The sequence below is a fragment of the Mobula birostris genome, chromosome 7 (assembly GCF_030028105.1).
Source record: "Mobula birostris isolate sMobBir1 chromosome 7, sMobBir1.hap1, whole genome shotgun sequence".
Classification (NCBI taxonomy): Eukaryota; Metazoa; Chordata; class Chondrichthyes; order Myliobatiformes; family Myliobatidae; genus Mobula; species Mobula birostris.
In genome coordinates, this window is record NC_092376.1 from 28,943,105 (window position 1) to 28,961,144 (window position 18,040).

Here is an 18,040-nt window from a genome sequence, read left to right on the forward strand (position 1 = left end):
AATGAAAAAACTGTGCAAAAACAAAAAAGAAAGAAATAATAATAATAAATAAATATTGAGAATATGAGATGAAGAGTCTTTGAAAGTGAGTCCATATATCATGGGAACAGAATTAGAATCAGGTTTATTATCACCGGCATGTCTTGCAAAATTTGTTAACTTTGCAGCAGCAAATGCAATACATGCAATACATAATCTAGAAGAAAGATCAATCCATCAATTGCAGTATATGTATATTGAATAGATTAAAAATAGTGCAAAAACAGAAATAATATATATTAAAAATTGAGGTAGTGTTCATGGGTTCAATGTCCATTCAGGAATTGGATGACAGAGAGGAAGAAGCTGTTCCTGAATCGCTGTGTGCCTTCAGGCTTCTGTACCTCCGACTTGATGGTAACAGTGAGAAAAATGTAGGTCCTGGGTGCTGGAGATCCTTAATAATGGACGCTGCCTTTCTGAGATACCGCTCCTTGAAGATGTCCTGGGTACTTTGTAGGCCAGTACCCAAGCTGGAGCCAACTAAACTTATGGCCCTCTGCAGCTTCTTTCGGTCCTGTGCAGTAGTCACCCCCCCACCCCAATACCAGACAATGATGCAGCCTGTCAGAATACTCTCCACGGTACATTTATAAAAGTTTTTGAATGTTTTTGCTGATGTACCAAATCTCTTCAAGCTCCTAATGAAGTATAGTCTCTGTCTTGCCTTCTTTATAGATGCATCAATATATTGGGACCAGGTTAGGCCCTCAAAGATCTTGACATCCAGGAACCTGAAACTGCTCACTTTCTCCACTTCTGATTCCTCTCTGAAGATTAGTATCTGTTCCTTCGTATTACCTTTCCTGAAGTCCACAATCAGCTCTTTTGTCTTACTGATGTTGAGTACCAGGTTGTTGCTATGCCACCACTCCACTAGTTGGTATATCTTGCTTCTGTACACCCCCTCATTGCCATCTGAGATTCTACCAACAATGATTGTATTGTCAGCAAATTTATAGATGGTATTTGAGCTATGCCTAGTCACACAGTCATGGGTATAGAGAGAGTAGAGTATTGGGCTAAGCACACACCCCTGAGGTACACCAGTGTTGTTCATCAGCGAGGAGGAGATATTATCACCAACCCACACAGATTATGATCTTCCAGTTAGGAAGTCGAGGATCCAGTTGCAGAGGGAGATACAGAGGCCCAGGTTCTGTAACTTCTCAATCAGGATTGTGGGAACGATGGTGTTAAATGTTGAGCTATGGTCGATGAACAGCATCCTGACTAGGTGGTCTAAGGCTGTGTGGGGAGCCATTGAGATTGCATCTGCTATTGACCTATTGTGGTGAATAGGCAAATTGCAATGGGGCCAGGTCCTTACTGAGGCAGGAGTTCAGTTTAATCATGATCAACCTCTCAAAGCATTTCATCACTGTAGATGTGAGTGCTACCGTGCGATAGTCATTAAGGCAGCTCACATTATTCTTCTTAGGCACTAGAACATTTCAATGATGGGGCAAGAGAAGTCGAGTGAAATATAGTAATTTCAAGCATCTGCAGATTTTCTCATTTGTGACATTATAGTACGTTTGAATAATTTGCAATACCATCTAAAGAGCACAAGATACTATTTGTAATGACAGACTAAGAAACAATATTTAGATGAAAGGCCAATCCAAATGTAAAGCAGGCAATATGAACTGTAATAGACAAATAGTAAATGGATCATGAAAACCTGGAGTATATCATTTTTGTTTAAAAAATAGTACGGATAATTGGAGTCTATATTGGCATGTGAATCTGACCATGGAAATATGCATGGATATACTGTACTTCTACTTTCAAATCTCATACTGATATCTTAATGGAGCAGTGGATAACATTTTGCCTTTATTTTTTACTGATTGAAGAATGCTTTATGCCTTCTGATCTCATTTTGCTCATCTCTTTGATCATACAATCCTCAACAGTGCATACCTCCAATTCTGGTCCTTTTGCACATAACATCAATGCTTCTAATCTATGTAACGGCGAATGTATTTTTTATTTGAATCGAGATATTGTAAGGGGAGAGGAGAACTATGACAGGAGCAAGGACAGACACACTGTCTTGGATCCACGTTTGATTGCCTTACACATTCACCTCTTTCCCCACCCCCTTCAGTTTACATTTTCTGAGTTTTGGAAACTAAGCCAAACCAAGGGTAATGCAATTTTGAGTTAACAAAATTAAAGCAAGGTTGCAGATCCAGAGCAAAAGCTTTCAACAGTTCTGTGTCATGAAAGTTACTTCAAATGCTTTCCAAACAGCCATAAACTCCCAAATTCCAATTAACCAAACTCATGTGCAGATCTTGAAATCTGGGTGCAGGTTAGATCTTTGCTGCACCATCTTCTATATTTTTCCTCCCATGTACATAAATCCCGGAGCACAGAAGAACCTAAGTTTTCATGATTCTTCAGTCACTGGGTATCTTCAGTGATCCAGGTTTGATCCATCTTCAGTTTGTATCCTCTTGACGAGTTTCTTTTCTTTCACCCAACTCCAATATGTCCCATTGGTAGGATTGTCTCATTCCCACTAAATGGCCACTACATTGTTTACTGAGGGAGGAATTGATAGGAAGGAAGGTACAATAGGTCAGTGGGGAGAAAAAAATCAAGCAAATGTGATCATTTTAGAAACTAGCGGACTTGGTGGGTCAAAATTGCCCATTTCCAAGAACTGTGGCTTGCTGGCAACATATTGCACAACTACTGTGCATCATTAATCCACAGCTTGAACAGTTGCTGCTGTTGTTGAGGTAATTGGTAAGCCACTTAAGATTGGAGATGAGGAGCAATTTCTTCTCACACCACAGTAGCATAGCGGTTAGCACAACGCTATTAAAGCGCGAGGTGTTCCAGAGTTCAATTCCAATGTCATCTGTAAATGTCATGTGTAGATCCTCCCCATGGAATGTGTGGGTTTCCCCTGGGAGCTCCAGTTTCCTCCCACAGTCCAGAGACACTGAGTAGGTTAATTTGTCATTGTAACTTGTCCCATGTATGGGGTAGGGTTAATCAGGTCTGTCAGGGGCTGCAGGGGTGGCATGGCTTGAAGGACTTACTCCTGCTCCACACAGCATCACTAAATAAATAAATTTCAGTGGATGCCTTATTCCCTCATTCTTGGAACTTTGGCAAATTTGCCAGTTCAGCACTACCACTTAATACCCATAGACACTTTTCACATTGTATTTTATATGTTGCAGTATAACTTAATACACGTTGCTATGAACCCAAGAAAGTCTAAAGGGAGCAGGAAATATACAAACACTCTAGATTCTGGGTCCAGAACCCACTTACTCTCTGGACTGACAGTTGATTCCAGACAATAAGCTCCAAACACTTGGATACCAGATTCTGACATGTTGGTGTACAGCCTGCTCTTTTGCCACAATGAGGCCACACTCAGGTTGGAGGAGGAACACCTCATATTCCATCTAGGTAGCCTCCAACCTGAAGGTGTCAACATTGATTTCTCCAACTTTTGGTAATTTTTCCCCCTCCCTCTTCAATTCCCCACTCTGGCCTCTTATTGCTTCTCCTCACCTGCCTATCATCCCCCCCCCCCTCAGTGCCCCTCCTCCTTCCCTTTCCCCTCTCCAGATTCCTCCTCCTTCCACCTATCACCTTTCATCTTTTACTCCACCTCCTCCTTCCACGTTCTTGCTCTGGCAACACACACAAAATGCTGGAGGAACTCAGCAAGTGAGGCAGTATCTATGGAAGTAAACAAACAGTCGCCGTTTCTGGCTGAGACCCTTCTTCATACAGGGGGTGGGGGAAGAGAGGAGGAGACTAGGTCATAGGTGAAGTCAGGTAGGTAAGAAAGGTGAAGTGCTGGAGAGGAATTAATCCGATAGAGGAGAGTGGATCATAGGAGAACGGGACCCAGGGTGAATGATAGGCAGTTAAGAAAAGGTAAGAGAGCCAAAGTGGGAAGGAGGGAACTTTTTTTAAATGGAAGGAGAAATCAATGCTTATGCCTTCAGATTGGAAGCTTCTCAGACATAAGGTATTGCTCCTCCACGGAGGGAAGCCTTGTTTTGGCATCTTCCCTTTTCCCTTCCAGTCCTTATGAAGGATCTCAGTCCGAAACATTGACTGTTTATTAATTTCCTAATATGTTGCCTAACCTGTGTTCTTCCAGTGCTGTGTGTGTGTGTTGCTATGGATACCAGATTATTTTATTTAGAGATACAGCACAATGACAGGTTCTGGCTCAATGAACTCACTCCACCCAATTATAAACCTACTAAGTAGTACATCTCTAGGATGTCGGAGGAAACCAGAGCACCCAGGGGAAACTGTCACACAGTCACATACAAACTCTTTACTGTGACAGGATCTGAACCCAGGTCACTGACACTGTAAAGCAATGCACTAGCCACCACACTACCGAGCTGGTTTGCTATAATTTGTTATTATTAAAGCTGTCACATAAGAGTGGCAACATGTCCATATTAGCAGGATAATCCTATTCCACACAGACGGGAGCTCCCTGTGGAAAAACTCCAGGGAAGATGGCAGTCGCTATTTTGTGGCAACCGAACATCATGCAGATGAATGCCAGCTACAGTACTGCTGTCTACATATCCACCCCACCTCCCACACCCCAAGGGTGCACTAGGAGAGCTTCAGTGTCATCAGCTCGCTACAAAACAAGCATCCAATCTTTTCATAACTGAAGGATATTTCAATCATGTTATTCTTTTCTGTCCTTTTTATTGCATTCTTTATGCTGTTTTTTTAATGCTGCATTAAACCCAGCCCAACAATTATTTTGTTCTCCTTTATGCTTGCATGTCAAAGAATGATTAAATAAACAATCTTGACAAACTATCAAAAGGATAACGATGTTTTAAATTTGAAGTACCTAACCTAAAATAACTTATTATACAACAGTACAATGCATGTTATTTCTCAAGAACTACATCTGAACTGTCCTGGCACACAATGTAGTATTAGAATGGCAACTTCAAGCCAAGCTTCAATGCTGGAACTAAAGAATCCAATAACTAGTTATAACTTAATCCTCTCCCAGACTGAATGTCTCCAGTCACCAGAAGACATTGAACAGACGAAGCAGGCGTAGGCCATATAAACCATTAAGAATTCAGATACAGATGATACATGCAATCTTGTCCTTCTCATCTTTAATAGAGTTTTGCATAGATACTTTTAATCTCAGGAAGAAATGTAACAGCTTACTTTTACAACTTGCCCACTATTTGCACCCCAACCCACTTCAGAATCTCATCTGACCGAGCAAGTTTGCAATCCCAGTGACTTTAACTTTAGTAGCTAGTGTATTTGATAGCTGAAATTACAGTACTCTAGCTTGTATTTTTGAACAGTTGAATCACCAACTGTTTAATAGCATATGATAAAATGGAGGCACCTTCACCTACTCCCATAGACCTCGACAACCCTGTGATTTCAATCTGAGGCCAACATGAGAGCATCCTTCAGGATGGCGAACCCACAGAAATCATCCGGCCCAGATAGGCTACCTGGCCAAGTTCACCAATTACCCTGGTGGTGTGGAATGTGGTAACCTGCCTCACTGACCATTATCCAGTAGCACTTGCATTCAATGTCAAGTGCTTTGAAAGGTTGGTGCTAAAAAAAATCAACTCATGAGAAGCCACCTAGATCCACTCCAGTAGGTCAACGCAGATGCCATTTCTTTGGCTCTTCACTCAACCCTGGAACATCTGGACAGCAAAGATGGACACATCAGGTTGCTCTTTATTGACTACAGCCAAGCATTTAATACTACCATCCCCTCAATACTAATCATAAGTTCAAAACTTTGGCCACAATACCTTCTTGTGCAACTGGATCTTCAATTTCAACACTTGCAGACCCGTCAGTTCGGATTGGCAACAGTATCACCTCCGCAATTAATATCACCTTTATTTTTATGACCGAGGCCAAACATAGCCTGTGTCATATTTAAATTTGCTGGCATATGAAATGCCTGTTACGCTGCTACTGTGTGATCCAGAATCTCCGGAAGGGAAGGCCCCGAGTCCTTGGCTTTGCTTCTTGTTCAGTGGCTGGGGTGGGGTCGAAGTGCTCAGATGGTTCTGATGGACTCGGAGTCCCCTGCATCAGCAAGTTTGCGGTGCTTGGATGTTCATGGCAGGGAGAGTTTCTCCCTTCTACTGTCTGCGTGAGATGATGGGGCTATCCGGACTTTGACTTTTTTTTTAACCGTGCCCATGGTCTGCTCTTTATCAAATTACGGTATTGCTTTGTACTGTTGTATCTAATCTAATACCACTATCATTGGCCAAGTCAATAGTGGGGTCAAATCAACATATAGAACGGAGATTAAAAATCTGGCTGAGTGGTGTCACCCCTCAATGCCAGCAAAACCAAGGAGCTGATTATTGACTTCAGGAGGAAACCAGATGTCCATGGGCCAGCCCTCATCAAAAGAGAAAGTGGAGCAGGACAGCCTCTTTAAATTCCTGTTATAATTGCAGAGGGTCTGTCCTAGGTTCAGCACTTAAATGCACAGCAACACCTCCTCTCAGTTTGTGCAAATTTGGCATGTCATCTAAAACTCTGACAAACTTCTATAGATGTGCAATGGAGAGTATATTGACTGATTGCATTACTGCCCTTCTACAGAAAGTAGATACAGCCCAGTCCATAATGGGTAAAGCCCCCCACCATTGAGTACATTAGATGGATCGCTGTCACAGGACAGCAATATTGATCAGGAAGGTGGTACAGGAACCTCAGGACCCACACCAAGTTCAGGAAGTCATTACTCCTCAACCATCTGGCTCTTGAATCAGAGGGGTAACTTCACTCACCCTATCACCGAAGTGGACTCACCCTCAAGGACTTTTCATCTCATGTTCTCAGTATTTAATCCCTTTATTTTTTTTTAAAAAGTTCTTTTTTTTTTGTCTTTGTACTTACACAGTTTGTTGAGTTCTTCTGCACACAGTTTGCCCTGTTGGATATGGTCTTTTATTGATTTATGCATCTCTTATTTACTCCGATCACTCACAAGAAAATGGATCTCAGGGTTGAATATGGTTTCATGTATATACCTTCATAATAAACTTGAAATTTCTTGACAATTTGTGAATCTTCCTTCAAATTATACAACTAGTCTACAAAATCCAAGCTGATGGGACTCTAATGTTAACGAATCATACATGTGGCAATGCAACATATTATTACCTGACTTCCAGGGAGGAAGCAGTTTCAGTAATTGCAATTTAGTTATCCAACACTGGCGTTGAATGTAAATTAAAACGAGTAACACGGGTTTTTTTTGGTTCTGTTTTATTGCAATATTACAGAAAATTAGCCTTCAGATGATACCATACCTGCAAAAAACATAAAAAGCAAATATTAGAGGTGCTTAATATGTAATCTGTAAACAGCATGCACATATTTTGTTGTTTAGCTCTTCTCAGACAAATGCCTCAGTCATCAGTCAAAGACACACTGTGCTCGGGAACCTCAATACACAGCAGCACAGAACATGCTACCTGGATCAGGTATCCCGAAACAGATCTAGTCTTAGCAGACTCGTCATCAATATCATCACTGAAGGCTTTACAAATACTGTAGCAATTTGATTATAAAAATTGTTCCTGGGGCCTGGGTTGTAGTGGCAACATTATTTCTCACCACCATAACCGTCATACAAAATTACTAGAATGGTCAAATTTAAATTCATAATTTCTACCAGGAAACACTTCACTCTAGTTTTGTTACTGCGGCAACAATTACCCAAAGGAAACATTCAAATGAAAGCAAAGGGTTACCTTCAACAGCTGCAATCTATTTTAAATGCTCTACTTCAGTGAATCTAGCTAATACAAAGCTTTGCTCTGAGGACACTCACTGGAAACAAATATTTCTCTGTGCACTAGTACAAAATTCAAAGTATCACAAAGATACTCATGATGTATTCCCTCCTCTCCACTCAGCTTCAGAGTACGGCACTGGGAATTAATGTCTTACCAATTATGCAGTAGGAACTGGCCCTGGCTGCTGGATTACAGGCTGCTCTGGTTTGCCTCCCTTCTGTTCTGAAATGGGTGTAGTTGGCAAGATTTCATCCTTGGGCTCAACAATGCTGACGTGATCAGGAAGAGGTTTCTTGGGTCCAATTTTACCACTTGGGTCCCAGGGTAGCATAATTTTCACTTTTATGCCTAATACACCTGTGAAGGAAAAAAAATAGGTCAATGTTGGAATGGAACAGGTACCAGGGATTATGTTAAAAACTTCAGCTCAGGCATGATTGTCTCCATGAAAACCTGGGGTCAAAGGAAAAATACATTTCCAAGTACCAGGGAAGGCAGATTAAGCCTGCATTTTTTGGAAACTAGAAGTATTCTATAGGTTTTACAAGTGACGTTAACGAACAACGCACAGAACGACATGCTCACCTTGTCTTAGCAGTACATGACGCACAGCTGTATCAACATAGTAGTTCACAGGATCACCACTGTGGATCATTAGACCATCAACAAACTTCATGGATTTGGCTCTCTGGCCTCGAAGCTTTCCAGAAACTACTACCTCACAGCCCTTGGCACCGCTCTCCATGATGAAGCGGAGAACACCATAGCAGGCTCTGGAAAGGAATATTACATGTTTTCAGTTTCATTAAAAAAGTGTACGGCAACTCCTACCTACAAAATAATCCAAAGCAGGATTACTCAGGTGGTTTAGGAATAACTAGAACCTTTTGAATGAGCAGATGGCACACCTGGGAGTAGACCAGTGCTCCCTAATCATCGTCGGAGGATTATGAGCAACAATACCAAAGCTAAGACTATTTGTACTACGTCATTCACAACTTCAGCAGAAAAATTAAAACAAATCACCTTTACTTATCAATGGTGTCAACAAGTCTGATCATTTACTTTATTTTGAAACAATACCAAACCTAACAACCACCACTGTAACTTTGCACGTCAAACTTGTAGTAGTCTTCTGAAACAGCCCCCAATGACCGATCAACAATTCTGTAAAATTTATAAAGTATGTGTTTTCCAGAACTGAAGCTTGGTCTGAAAATGAGTGTCTGGATTAACAAATAGGCAAACAATAGCACCTCCAACAATTCTACACTCCAAATTTCAGTTTGCCTATTTGACCTTTTCTGTGTGATTGAACCAACAATCCTTTACAGTCCAAAGTAGGCTTTAGTGTTAGCATGAATTAACAATCTTCTAAGCCAAAGGTTCCCAACCTGGGGTCCACAGACACCTATTAATGGTAGGGGCCTACGGCATAAAAAGGTTGGGAACCCTTGCTCTATGCTAGATGTTTTATATAATTACTGTAAGTTTTGTGGTCATACAAACTCATTTGATTAGATGCTTTCTTTACAAGCCCTTGAAATCTATTTTCAAAGTTACTTAACACAAAACATGAGGTTGAAACCACCACCTTACCTTCGTACAGCCAGTCCTCCCAGCAGCTTGTAGCGCAGAGATTCAGCCTGTGCAATGGCACAAAGCCCCCGAGTGGCAACCTTTTCAGCATAGAGCTGGGGAAGAAAATGTACATTATTCCACGAGCTTAAATTCCATTGCAACACTTCTGCTCAGAAGAAATGTAGTCAGACATTGGCACAATGCATTCCAAAATGAGAACTATTCAGACATGCCCACTTGGCCCAATGGAGTGAAACAAGGCCTTGCTTTCCTCAATCTCACCTCGAAAACATTGTGGGAATGGAGTTGATATTCACAACTAATAGGGAACTCTTCACTCAGTGGTAACAACACTCCAGATCTAAGTTCCAAGACACCACCAGCTTGTTCACCAAAGCATACAGGGATCAGCCTTGCACTCAACGTCCACAAGATCAAGATTCTCCACCAACCTGCCTCACTCAGACCTCCAACATTACAACACAGACCTTCTCCCAGGTCTCAGGAACAACCATTTGGTGAAGGCAGATATTGAGGAGATATACCACCATAACCTTTGGTTAATTGAGGGAAAGGACTAGAATTTCATAAACAGATCTGGCAGTAAACTTGATCAGAAAGCACTAATTGCTGCCTTGACTCGCTTATGAAACGTGGCTAGTATCAAAAATTCTGCAAAGGCCTCCAAATTCACATCACTCAAAACAGGAGCATACAGGTGGTACTGAGAACCTCAATCCCATGCCATCGAGAGCGAAGAACAGAGAGAGCACCACCTCATGGGCTAGCCACCCACCCACCCTAGTCACCTTTGGAAGTCTAGCATTCCCCAATTAACCCCATTAGCCACAAAACCAAGCGGAATCAAGTCTTCCTCAATCCGGAAGATTAAGCTATAGATTCCATTAGCCAAGTATAATTAAATGTGAGGATTTCTGTTGCTACCACCCCTTTCAGGGAACATGATACAGACCAATACTAGCCACTGGGAACACTACTTTCTCACCGCAGGTTAATTTTTCAAATAATGAATAATAAAGCCATCCTGGCTTTTGATCCACTTGCTGAGGTCAACTGATTCTTCCAATTTATCAAAGCCACCCAATTTATGCACCTTAATAAAACATTCCACTACCTTTCACAGAAAATTCTGCTCATTTATCTAATTTTAAATCATACCAAATTTTTTTCAGCAACATCCACACAATTCTCTTCTGCAACTTCTCCATTAAGATGGTGACAAGAGCTTTATGCAATACTCAAGTTACATCAAGGTAAAACTGTTATATGGTTTTAGAATCCCCACCTCCATTCTCATACCCTAGGCGTTAGATAATAAAGCACAGCAAAAATCTTTTAATCCACATTTTGACATATTTCTCTATGCTTAAGGATCTATAGACATGCCAATGTCCCTATGCAAACCCCCCACTTCCAAACCCTAGTATCTGCCCATTTACTGCATATTCCCATCACCTCAAATTTCCCCAGAATTATCAAAAACTTATCAGCAATCTTCCATTAAGACGGACAACTTCTGCGCTGAAACCTTCTCAGACAAATGCCTGAGTCATCAAAGGGTATATTGTTCAGGACCCCAAAATCAGCAGCATAGAACATGCCAACTGCATCAGGAATCCTGACACAAGTCACACTCCCATCTGACTCGTCATCGAACATCATAGAAGGCATCAAGGGAGAAAACATTGCTTCAGTCAACTGAGCCAAAGGACACTATGTTAAACAATGAAAGTGACACCAAGTCCCTTCAGATCCCCACACCTCAACTTACCTCAACACTTCCTTCAGGGAAACCAAATCTCTTCTGAACTACAGCAGTCAGCTCACGGATTCGGCGACCTTTCTCACCAAGCACATTCTGAGTCCTGAGAAATTAACCAATCGTTATTGGTTACTTTCTAGCACAACTTGGATTTTCTGAAGCACAGTGTGAAGAGGAGCAATAACAAAAATATTTAGATACTACTTTTTACCCTTACAGTCTTATTCAAGCTAGAAATTTTCAACACAGGTTTGATAGGATGAAGGCAGCATGTTTGCCTTCATAGGCCAGGGCATAGAGGTGTAAAAGTTGGGATGCTGCGTTGCAACACAGGTTGGGATTAATCTGTGTAGCTCTGGTTGCCACATTACAGTAAAGGTGTGACTGCATTATAGAGAGTGCACAGGAGATTCACCAGGATGTTGCCTAGATCCGAAAACTTATGGAGATTGGATGTGCTCTCTTTTCCCTGAAGTGAATAAAGGAATACAAAAAGGCATAGATACAGTGCTCAGAATCCTTTCCCCAGTCAGAATATCAAAACCAAGGTGAGAAGGAAAAGGTTTCTTTCAACAGAATCGTTAACATCTGTGATGTACTGCCAAAGATGGTGGCAAGAATCAAACAATGGCTACATTTTTTGTTACATTTATTACACCATCCATCAAGGACACCCATCACCCGGGCCATGATCTCTTCTCACACAGGAGCCTCAGAACCCACACAAAAGGGTCCAGGAACAGTTGTTACCCCTCAACCATCAGGCTCTTGAACCAAAGGGGATTAACTTCACTCGCATGCCTCACTGAACTATTCCCACTGAACCAGACGGACTTTCAAGGATACTCCATCTCATTCTTGATATTTATTGCTATTTATTCATTATTCCTCTTCTGTACTTTTTAAAAAAATTGCACACTTGTTTGCCTTGTTGACTGCAGTCTTGCATCGATTCTATTGTGTTTCTTGAACTTACTGAGGTTCCTCACAAGAAAAAGAATCACAGGGTTGTATATGATGGCTCGTGTACCACAATAATAAATTTATTTTTAAACTTTATGAACCATTTACACAAATGCTTCGATAAGACACAGGCCATAGAAGCAGAATTAGGCCACATCTCAGCACATTCTCCTATTCTGTCCAAGTCCTTCTGCAGATTCTCTGCTTCAACATTTCCTGCCCCCCCACCTGTCTGCAAACTTGGCTACAAAGCAACCAATTTAGTCACCCAGAACATTAACCTGTAATATGAAAATTTGTGGTAAAACACCAAACCCTGTGGAATACCACTAGTCACTGGCAGCTAACTAGAAACGGCCCCCTTTATATCCATTCTTTGCCTTCTGGCAAGATTCTAGCCAACCTTCCTAACCTGGTTCGTATTTTTCTGGTAATACCAAGGGCCCGTATTTAGTTTTGCAGCCTCATGTGTGACACCTTGTCAAAGGCCTTCTGAAAATCCAAATAAACAAAGTCCACAGATTCTCCTTTCTTGTCTTCCTACTATTACCTCATCCTTAATAATAGGCTCTTCTTAACTTCTTGCCAACCGCTGAAGTCAGACTAGTTGACCCACGATTCCTGCCCTTTGCCTCCCTCCTTTCTTAAAGAGCAGAGTGACATTAACGTTTCAGCATCCCTAATGATTCTACATTCACTTTGTCCTGGCTTTAATCCCTGACATGCTGCTGGTGCCTTCTAGTGAAGACTGATGCAAAATACTTTCTTCAATTCATTCCCCATTACTACCTCTCCAGCAGTCCAACATCCATTTTACTCTATACATCTGAAAAAACCTTCCTATATCCTCTTATATTATTGCTTTCACTGCTTCTCACGTTATATCGTTTTTCTGTTGGGTTTTAAAAACTCCCAATCCTCCAGCTCCCCACTATTTTTTTGCTGTACTGCAAACCCTTATTCTTATGCAGTCAAGACTTCCCTTGTCAGCCACGGTTGCCTCATCCTCCTTTCCCGATATTCCCAGAAACTCCAGGCAAGGTAGTGTACCACCATCTTTACAAATGTCCCCTTTCAATCAACTTTGACCAGGTTCTCTAACACTTTACAGTGCCAGCTATCATACTTGGGTTCAATTCCTGCTGCTAATGAGTTTATACTTTCTCAAGAAGTAGACAAGTAGGTCAACTGAATTCAGAACTATATGCTAACCAAGGGTGACAGAGAAAGCAATGGGAATGCTGGTATGGCCAATAACCAGGAACTATAAATGCACAAAACTGTGGAGCAGATCTTCATGTCAGCATGGCCCACATCAGCTCCCGTTCCTCATGCAAGTACTGAGAAAAATTGTTGCAAAATTACATTCTAGCTTGACAATTGAAAATTAACAAGTCATAGAGTTAAAACAGAAACATCTTAAAACAGATTGCACCAGGGCTGTGTAAATGCCTGTACAAACCCTGAGCAATACACAAAATGCTCAAACAATTCAGCATCAAGTTATTCTAGTATCTGTTATACTGCCCCCGAGATTCTGCAGCATCTTGTCTCTTTGTCTAGATTTCAACCATCTGCAGATTTTGTGTCTCCCTTGTATACAGCTTAAGTGTTATTGAAAACTATATCAATAAGGACACCAGTTAGGCTTAGTTAGCTAATCTACCTTTACCATATATCTTAATCATACACTATATTTACAATATTCCCAAATGGGACATAGCAAATAATTCCATTCTTATTCAGCTCTAATATAACTACAGGTGCAGTGTGGAGACATACACAACAAACAAACAACCCCCAATGAACCTATTTGGATTAAGGGCTCAAACACGAGGAAATCTGCAGATGCTGGAATTTCAAGCAATACATAAAAGTTGCTGGTGAACGCAGCAGGCCAGGGTGCTTCCTAGAGATGCTGCCTGGCCTGCTGTGTGTTGCTTGGATTAAGGGCTAATAGAAGCAGCTTCAGGACTAACTGCAAGAAGCCCAGTGACCCATTTCTGAAACGTTGTGGACCACAGGGTGTCCGGCCCAATCCCCACTTAAGTTGCAGAAGCATCACCACTGTAAGTAACTGGGTAACTCTGTGTATCAGCGTATTGGGCCTCTTTCCTCACCTGAAGCTGCAGCTTCAGGTGTGCGACCACTTGTAGGAACCACAGGGCGCCCGGCCCCATCCTCACCAGAAGTTGCGGCGGCCGGGACCGGAGTCACAGACGCGGCCTTTTACCTGGTGGCCAGGATGATGATCTCGGTCCGGGTTGGGGTGACGCGCACCTCCACGCCGCTGTAGCCGTCCTCGGCCAACTCGCGGGTCAAGAACTCATTAAGCTCGGCCTTGAAGATCCCGTCCGCGACGAACTAAAAGACAGACGACAGTCAGCGCCATGTTAAGACTCTGGCAGACAATCCTCATCCATCCTACAACATCACGCATCACCAGCACACCGTCCGGCCACCAACGTCGGCGAACACCCGCGTGGGACCATCCCGAGCCGGAATTGCCCCCGCTACCGGTAACGGACCCATCTTCCCAGCCTCACCTTTCGCTTCTTCGAGATCTGAGCCGCCATCTTCCGTCACGGATCCGCGGCAAAAGGGAAGAGGTCGTCCCAGCGGAAGTGATTTAACTGGGCTAACACTTCCGCCGAAAGATTTCTGCCAATGGAAGAGAAGGACGGCCCACGTGGGGCGCGCGCAAGGACGCTTGGCTTTATGGTCTTTGTAGTTTGTTTTTAGTCATAGGGCTTGCTGTGGCCGCATATACTGAAAAGTGCTGTGCAGACCGATTATTCTGCTCACAAGTACCTGTACTTGGAGGTGGTAGAAATGAGAATCACATGAGTGGCGAATTAAAAAAAGTGTTAACAGTACTGAATGCATTGACCAAATGACACTGAGAATGTAAAAAGTTTTTGCATCGTGTTTTATGTATGGGTATATATTATGAATAAGGTTAATCTTTCACAGTAAAGGAAAAGCATTGACAGAGTGCATTATATCATCAACAATTAACAATCTCCTTGAGCAACACACACAAGATGCTGGAGAAACTCAGTAAGTCAGGCAGCATCTATGGTGGGCGATGTTTTGGGACGAGATGTTGGCTGTTCATTCCCCTGGAGAGATATTGACTTGCTGAATTTCTCTGGCATTTTGTGTGTGTTGCTCCAGATTTCGAGCAGCCACCAAATCTCTTGTGTTAACAATCCCGAATAGCTCAGCTGGCCGAGCGGCATGAATGGGATTACGCACGGTTGACAATTGGCTTCCCCTCTGTATATGCTGCTGGATCTGCTGAAGTTTTCTTCAGATCTGGCATTCGTAGCCTTTATATAAGCACAGCACAGTGGTTATGGACCATAGGTACCTTGAAGACAGTGAGCACAAAGAAAGAACAGTTGGGATTAGTTTAATTTTGTATCATGCTCAGCACTGATATGATGTCTGCTCGAATATGATGCATCTGCTGAGCATGATGCTAAATTAAACCAGTCTGCACATGATCCATTTTATGAAGTGTTGGTGGCATTATACTTCTTACTTTTTGAATTGTGTTGTAAATGCACTTTATGCTAAATGTCAATCTTCTGGAATATATATTTTTTCATTTGTGGTGATATAACTCTATGTGTTGCGTGTGAGTTATATGCACTGTGTTGTGCACCTGGTCTGGAGACATGTTGTTACGTTTGGTGGTATATATGCATGTGGGTGATTGGCAATAAACTTGCACTTGATTTTCCAAGGAGGATTTGATCACAGCTGTGAATCTGTTCCTTGGACTGCCTTGTATTCTCCTCCAATAACAGAGCTCAGAACAGTGTGTCTGTTAGGGGAGTCTAAAATCAGATATGTGAATGCTCTGGCCTTTTTAATGTAGCTGACAGAGAATAAATGGGACCTCAGTTCTGGACCTGTAAGTCTGGAAGAGGACATTGATGTTGCTTGCCTTTTCTTTTCATGGTTGGAGGATTGGTTTACATGCCAACAATAAATAGCATTGAGGTAAACGATCATATTAGTAATGTTTTTTTAAATTTTCTAATCACTCTCTTTGTGTATCCATGCTTGCCAATGCGGTGATATCTTCTGGTCTAATACAGGTAAGTCAGCTCCAACTTTTGTAGTTTAAATTTAGTTAAATTTCAAATGTGGTACATTGACTGAGAAGGCATCTTTAATCTAAAACAGATTTTTTTATTGCATGATACCTCCAAAAATTTGTATTTCTTATGTACAGAATGTTATAGATACCATAAGCAAGACTCAAGATTTTCACATAAATTTATCATGTGTACACTGAAACATACAGTGAAATGTGTTGTTTGCATTAACAAGCAACACATCCAAGGGTGTGCTGGGGGCAAGTGTCGTCACCCATTCCACCACCAACGTAGTACACTCACAATGCTTGGTAGAACAACACAGAACTCAACAAGCAACAAAATAACAACAGCAAAACACTCATTCCCTCCCTCCCTCCCTCCCACACATATACACATCCTCTAATTCCAAGACATTCTATATTCTTAACCCTGCAGCCTCCAGCTGACAATTCAAATGGGGAAACTCAGATGTTGGGCTTTCAACCACCCCAGCAGAGTAGAATCGGAGAGACTTACAGTTCCAGGTCTCAAATTCCAGACCTCCGATTCGACCCTTGAGCCTTGATCACAGCACCTGCTGATGAGCAGACAATCCAAGGATGAGTGGATCAGAGAAGCTATCTTGGTTTCTTGGTCAGGCTATCACTGTAGTATGTCTCAAGCTAACACTGAACTCTTCTGCTAAGCAGTGGTTCTGCAGGTGCCTGATTTTTCAGCTTGATCACAAAGATTGGTGAGGAGTCCCAGATAATTTACTGAGTGTTTCAGCAAATCTAGAAACAGCAAGCTACAATTGCAGATGTAAAGAGGACTTCAAAGTTTTGAGCTTTCACCAGCCCCTTGTTTGAACTTCAGCTGGAGTCATATGAAGTCTGGACTGACCTTTCCTACTGAATTACATCCATTTCTAATATAATGTTCAAATAATAACATCAGAATAACAGCTGTTGGAAAAGGGTGGGAAGGTTACAGTTGGAATGAGGGCCATCATAGAGGGATTTTGTTGCAATAAAACATTTTGTTTCAGAACCCAGTCTAGTTTTCCAGAGGTCCCTGATCAAATAGAACAAGCCATTTATCTCCCTAAGTAGCTTGAGAGAATATGAACAGCAAGTTATTAAAAATGCAAGGCATTCCGCACTTGGACCAGAGAAGGAAGTCTTCTTTCATCATTAATTCCACCTGGAGAACCAGCTAACAAAACTTAAACATTGCATTATTTGTTGGTTACAAAGCCACATTGAGGATAAAAGTAATGCATTGCTAATTACTTCTGTGAATAGTTAGCCCCCACAATGCTGGTCCCCCTGGCTTTATTTTTCTTTCTTTTTTTTTGCTTGGTCCTCCTGTGTTTACCACATACAACCTCAATGTGGCTTGTTGGTTGTTGTATTCCACTGTTAGGGATGTCATTCCCACTGGAGTTATCATTTCTCCAATAGACGCTCTTGGCTGAATATCTGCAGGCTTAAGTATCTTTGAAATGCCTTTCAAACTCAATTTGTGGAATGACTGAAACAGCCAGTGTTCAATTCCATATTAAATAATTTGCAATTCACTTCTGGTATAAGCCATATTGCTTGTCTATTGTTAATTTTTACTCTGTAAATTTTAAGGCTACCCAGTCCTGTGTTACTCTCATGATTATCAGATTTTTCATCAACAGCATGCAGATTAAGGCTCGTTTTAAAACCACGACTTGACTTTTTAGCATTTCCTCTTCC

General features: G+C 41.7%; 1 protein-coding gene and 1 non-coding gene across 2 annotated transcripts; both read right to left on the bottom strand.

Annotated features, from left to right (window-relative positions):
• Positions 1-7,289: 7,289 nt before the first annotated feature.
• Positions 7,290-14,858, bottom strand: rps3 (ribosomal protein S3). The gene is made up of 7 exons (XM_072262818.1): positions 14,751-14,858; positions 14,438-14,568; positions 11,251-11,344; positions 9,477-9,571; positions 8,463-8,650; positions 8,032-8,234; positions 7,290-7,388 (listed from the first exon to the last, which is right to left on the bottom strand). The coding sequence occupies exons 1-6, from the start codon at positions 14,778-14,780 to the stop codon at positions 8,035-8,037; spliced, it is 738 nt and encodes a 245-aa protein (XP_072118919.1). The 5' UTR covers positions 14,781-14,858; the 3' UTR covers positions 7,290-7,388; positions 8,032-8,034.
• LOC140201039 (small nucleolar RNA SNORD15) lies at positions 7,470-7,617 on the bottom strand. The gene has a single exon (XR_011886767.1). It is a non-coding gene; the product is annotated as a small nucleolar RNA SNORD15 (small nucleolar RNA).
• Positions 14,859-18,040: the final 3,182 nt, after the last annotated feature.